The sequence below is a fragment of the Cervus elaphus genome, chromosome 4, assembly GCF_910594005.1.
Source record: "Cervus elaphus chromosome 4, mCerEla1.1, whole genome shotgun sequence".
In the NCBI taxonomy this organism is placed as follows: domain Eukaryota; kingdom Metazoa; phylum Chordata; class Mammalia; order Artiodactyla; family Cervidae; genus Cervus; species Cervus elaphus.
The window spans coordinates 45,143,003-45,149,002 of record NC_057818.1 but is presented as its reverse complement, the minus strand read 5'-3'; the positions used below and the strand labels follow the sequence as shown (position 1 = coordinate 45,149,002).

At 39.3% G+C, this 6,000-nt stretch overlaps 1 protein-coding gene across 1 annotated transcript in view; it reads right to left on the bottom strand.

Moving 5' to 3' along the window:
* Nucleotides 1-1,144: 1,144 nt before the first annotated feature.
* The window catches only part of UBA2 (ubiquitin like modifier activating enzyme 2), a 28,843-nt gene continuing 23,987 nt past the window's right edge, over nt 1,145-6,000 (bottom strand). Inside the window, exons 15-17 of the mRNA XM_043899111.1 lie at nt 5,282-5,387; nt 3,730-3,866; nt 1,145-2,007 (exon numbers count right to left, since the gene is read on the bottom strand). Of these exons, the coding sequence (XP_043755046.1) occupies nt 1,826-2,007; nt 3,730-3,866; nt 5,282-5,387 (425 nt within the window). The 3' untranslated portion in view covers nt 1,145-1,825. The remainder of the gene's footprint in view (nt 2,008-3,729; nt 3,867-5,281; nt 5,388-6,000) is intronic.

The following is a 6,000-nucleotide window of genomic DNA, read 5'->3' as shown; positions in this document are numbered from 1 at the left end:
CTGGGAAAACCATGAATACAAAGGCCAGATCTAAAGTACCTCCACACTCCAGGGACATAGTGGCAGTTTGGATCTTAGTCTAGTTAAACAAGACCACTGTGGTCAGGCCTGCTTTGCTGATAAACCCAGATTTTTATAAAAACAGAAACTGCTGGAAAAGTAATAATAGAGTTGCTGCAAAACTGAAAACCACTGCCAAGAGAGAAACACATTCTACAAATCACACTGACATTGAATGCCACTATACACTCACATAAGAAAAAAAAAAAAAAACATAAAATGCTGGAAATACACTGTTGATAACTGTGTCGAAAAAGGCAGGGTGGATGAGGTTTTAAGGAATGGGGAGACTTCCAAAATTCAGATTCTCTCGAGAACTCTTCAGATTTCAAAATTTCAAAACCGGAGATAACCATCAGTGACCAACCAGTTAACCAAAATTTGCTTCTGAGAGGGTATTTCAGGATATTCCACTTTTATCTGTAACACAGTTCTGTAATTTCAAAAAAAATTCTTTTCTGGAGGAAAATGAAACCTTCGTAAGCTGGATGGCAGAGTAAGAATTACACAACGGGGAACAACATAATGAATTACCAAGTTGAAATTTCATTGACTGTGGCCAAAAACACCAAGGCAGAGGTACAGAACAGGGAAAACAGCTTCATGGGTTTCTGTTATTTGAAAACTCCAGGCACATCTGCAGGAGAGCAGCCTAGGGGCCAAGGCGTTCGGAGGTCCAGGAGATGTGGGTGCTGATCCATCGGCCTGGCCTGGCCACATGTGCTGGTCAGAGTTGGGCCCGGAAGGGTACATGCAAGAAGGGCCTTGGATGACCTGGGGACACCCAGAGTGGAGGAGACTTGCCATGTGGAATCTCAAATCCACGACTCCAAGTTACTGGGGCTGAGCAAAGATCACTTGAATGTTCTCAACAGAAGGCCAACAGTTTACAATCATTTAAAAAGCAACATGCCTTTAAAAGCTAGCTGTCTTTTTAAAAGTACTCATCTGTGGTAAACAGTACTCATCTATGGTAATCCATTTCTGAGTTAATTTTCTAAAAGGAAAGAATATAGTATGCCTGCAGCAAATACAATGTATAAACCCAGTAAGGCAGCAGAAACATGAACCGTGCAGGCATGTATAACAAGTATGCAGATGTCATTTATTTGGTCCGCAAGTACAGTATAGTTGTATTTGAGTTTTACAAAACATCAAATATAAATAACCTGAAACTGTAACAATACACAAAAATTGGCTTCTTACACAGACATACCAGGCAGTACAAGCTGAAAACTTGAGTAAATTAACAACTGTTTTACATTAATATACATAGTGCCAGTTAACATTTAAAAACACGTTTCAATGCATAGCACTTGATACTTCTTTGAATCTGTTTCAGTAAGTTAAGAGTATGAAAATGGTTAGATCTAGGCTAAAAATAATTCTTCTTCTAACCAAAAATAAAGGCATAATATTTATAACCAGGTATCAACTTTACTAAACCACAATATTTTAAAACTGTTAAATGATACCTAAGGGTATTTACATTAAAAAGGCAACATGCATTGTGTTGTTTCATCTCATGGACTGGTTATGCACATACTTTGTTCAAAGGGTTTTAAAACTATATTCCTACTTTCAGTACAGCACACTGCAATGTTTCTAATAGTTCTAGCAAAATGAACGCTTTCAAAGGGAGCAGAATCATCTTCAAGTCACTGGTGTCAATTTTTTCCCTTTGGAACAAAGGACGTAACAAATAACCTGGTTCTGCCCAGAAGGCCTTAATGGAGTAAGAGGCTCCGTTCAGAGGCAGTTCTGTTCAATCTAATGCTATAACCTCATCAAGCTCCTCTGCCTGCTCTACGCGTGACCTTTTCGCACTGACACTCTCTTTCTCATCTAGCTTCCTCTTGCGACTTCTTTCGTCTTCACTGATATCAGCATTATTTGAGGGACCTTCTTCATCCGAATCAACTATGAGCACATCATCTTGCTCTTGTGCTTATTTCAGAAAAAAAGGGAAAAAAATGGTTAAAAGTGGGGGGCGACTAGAAGCTCACTAAAATTTTATGTACATGAAAAACTAACTCTTCTAACACACATCAAACTTCAGAATGACTACCCTTAGGGAACCCTTGCTTTATACATTACTTATTTCTGTACTGTTTCACTGTTTTTTGTTACAAGCACCTATTTCTTTCCTAATCAAAACAAAAAATTTTAACAAGCATTATATAGTTCATAGGAATTGTTAGAGTTCCTTGTTTCTATTTCTCCAACAAGAACAGGGGAGGGTGCATATCCTAATATTTGTAGCAGTGATAATAATAATAATAAACAACAACAATAACAACATATACATAGCACTTACAATGTGCCAGGAACTGTTCTGAGCACTTTGCATATACAACTCATTTAATCATCACAACCACCCTATAAAGAAGATAACATTATTATCCATTTTCCAGAAGAGGAAACGGAGGTACAGAGACTTGCCCAAGGTCACATAGTAGCAGAGGATGGGATCGATTCAAACCCACGAAGTGGGGCTCTACAGTGCATGCTCTTAACTTACACTATGGTTGGAATTGTGTCACCCACCCCCGACATTCCACTAAGTCAAAGGCATAGTACCTACCTTACTGCTAGTCTCCAAAACCTACCCACATGGTGGAACCATAAATGCACACTGCAAATTATGACTTTTGGAAACTACCAGTCCTTTCCTCAAAATAGGATGATGAACCTTTCTATTTTGTGGGGGGGGGGGGGGGAGGGGGGGCGCACGTGGAGGGGCAAAGGGTCTTGAACCCATGGCCCACACACTCTATCTAGACCAGCAGTCTGAACCTCAACCTTTTTGGCACCAGGAACCAACTTCATGAAAGACAATTTTTCCACGGATTGAGGGTGGGAGGGATGGTCTGGGGATGACTCAAGTGCATTACATTTATTGTGCACTTTATTTTGAATCTAATGCCACCGCTGATCTAACAGGATACTGAGCTGATGGCCCAGAGGTACTGTTTGATGGCCCAGAGGTTGGGCAACCCTCCTCTAGACGATCTCTAAGTTCATCTTCACAACGCTCGGAGAATATCAGAACCAAAGAACCACCATATTCCAAAGAATACCAAAGACACAGGGTCAAAGTAACAAAAATAGAGAAGGAAAGAATTAGTTAACTTTTAGTTTCCCGACGCTAAAGAGTGAAGAGGTGTGTGTATGTTTCAGGGGGTGGGGTGGTGGCATAGGTAGTGAACATTCACACTGGAGTACAATAAAGCACCAACACCGAAAACCCAGGAAACAGAGCTTCTGATGCACTCTACCAAAGTCACACTGGTTCTGAGAAAACTGAAATGCTATACTTACCAAGCATCTGTTCACTCAAAATAGTCAGATGCACTGATTCACTGTCCCAAAAACATGCATACAAAATCCAAAAGTACTACTACTCAGAATGAACCATCTTTATGCACTAGTAAAAGGACATTTCCGGTTGTAAAAATAAAAAGTATCCATTTTCTATAAAAATTTTACCCAGTCTTAAATATCTTCATGGGTTATACATTCGAAGTTCCATTAAAACAATGCCGAACCAACACACACCTCTAGCAGTCCTGTGGGCAGTTCTACTTTACGGTCAATGTTCACAAGACAGACAGTTTGTTGTAAACAGCCCTGCTTGGTGGGTGACTGCCGGCTGGGGCTGTGACTCACCTGTGGATGTAGAAGGCTGAGCTCCGTCGTCGCTGCCATTGGTTATGCTTTTGGCAGCATCTTCAGCTTGCTTGGGCCCCACTTTTTCTGGGGCATCACCAACAACTTCAAATTCAACATCCTTTCCTAGGTCTTCACTGTAAGAGAATCATGTACTATAACACCGAACCACTGCTGTGACTACTTACAAAAGCAAAGGCGTACCAGAGAGAAATTGTCCTCAAACCTCAAAAGGTGTATACTACATACACACCTTTTTTTTGGCTTCTGATTTTCAAAGAGTTAAAAAAAAAAAAATAAAAAGACTACACAATAGATTTTTATGTATTTGAAGCTATAATTCAAATGGTCAATAACACTGTCCTTTCAATTCAGGGAAAAGATTAACTTTTATAGCTAAAGCAGAAAACTTGAGTCAAAAATTGTGAGGCCTGATGTAATTCTTAGGCATTCTTTCTTCAGCTATGTGAAAAAATTCTATACACACTCTTCTGATCTTGACCAGAGTAATTTAGTGTTTAGGGGCAGAGTTACACGGCTTCTCGGTTTTCCCTCCATCTTCACAGGCAGCACCCTGCTTTTGTAATGAGTTCCCTAAAACATGTACAAAACTTTAATGCATGACAGTCAAACAAAAGACTTACATGTTATAAGGGGGGGTTCTGTTCCCAGAGAGCTAAAAGATATGATAAAAAAGACCCTAATTATGCCTCCTCTTTTAGACACCAACTGATATATTTCCATTACATTGTACATGTCCTTCCACAACTATCAATAACCCACACTCAGTTTTTCCTGTCCTTCCCTGCTGTTTACAAACTAAGTATATATAATGTAATATCTTGAACAATATACAAGTTCTGTATATCTGGGTACAGATGGCAACACTGGCAAAACTCGTGCTGCAGATGGCAGCCAGTGCGCTCGCTAGACAGAACCTGAAGCAGCGAGCCAGGGTGCAGCTTAGAGGTATCAATGAGCATGAACCGATCTTGGTCAACACATGAGCATGCCAAAATGGAGAACCATCTGGATTTAAACCGTGCTGCGTATGTACAGATATGCTGTAATGCAAGTACTTTAGATACTTTTTAAAATAAAGTGGACAGGATACAAAATTAAAAAATGTGACTCAGGGATCTATATATGGTAATTTTTAATGCTCTCTTGTTATTGTTCCAGATCACAATGAAATATTTGTTTTATGGGAGAAATATTTCTTCCTTCTAAATGAATCTCTAATAATTAAAATTTTTTATTCCAGTTCAACTATGAAAAGGAATGTGCCCCTGATTATAACTATTCACACACCTGCATTTCTACCCTCTCTAGGTCTTTCTGATCAGCTACCACTGATGAGTTACCCTCAAATATTTCTTCCTGGATTCTCAGATTCTTCTGTAGGTCGAACCTCAGGGAACTTAATGGCCAACTTGAGCACAGATATGGCGCAGTTTCCAACGAACAGTAGGATTTAAGGGTAAGAAAACATTTTCTCTCCACTTTATGTATTCAAATAATTTCTTACACTTAAAATATTAATAGTTCCTACCTATGAAGGATGTTGATCAATAAAGTGTAGTCCTGAAGGAAGTCATCTGCTTGAAGTCGGCTCCCATTTCTAATTCCAAATTCTGACAATTTCTTGTGATTATTAGCTAAAAATTGTTTAAAGAAATTTAGATGCTTCAGTTATATCCCCATGAAGCAGTCAACCTTAGTTTTTACAAGATAAACCCCCTGCTATAAGCTGAATTGTATCTCCCCAAAATTCACATGCTGAAATGTCTCAGAATGTGACTGTACTTGGAGACAGTTGTTTTTTTTTTTTTAAAGAGGCATTAAGTTAAAATGAGGCTGTTGGGGAGGACCCTAATCCAATCTAATTGGTATCCTTAGAAGCAGCCAAGGAGAGGGGCCTCAGGAGAAACCAAACCCGTCAACCACCCCTCTAACACTCTTGCTGGACACTTTCGTCTTAAGACTTCTAGCCTCTGGAACTAGGATAAAATGTGTTATTTAAGTCACTTGCCTGTGTGTTTGGATGTGATGGCCCTAGTAATCTAGTTCACTAAAATATCAGGCACTTAGGAACTCAGCCCTGAAAACTCAGCTACCAAAACTACTTCAAGGAAACCAAACTGAGAAGTTCTGAAAAACTTCTCCCTTTGAAACCAAATTCATCTGGAACCCTACAGCAGTCAGTGACAACTTTTAGAGTTGTTCAAAATATACTCTATTTCTAAAAAGGTTATCCACAATATCAACCAT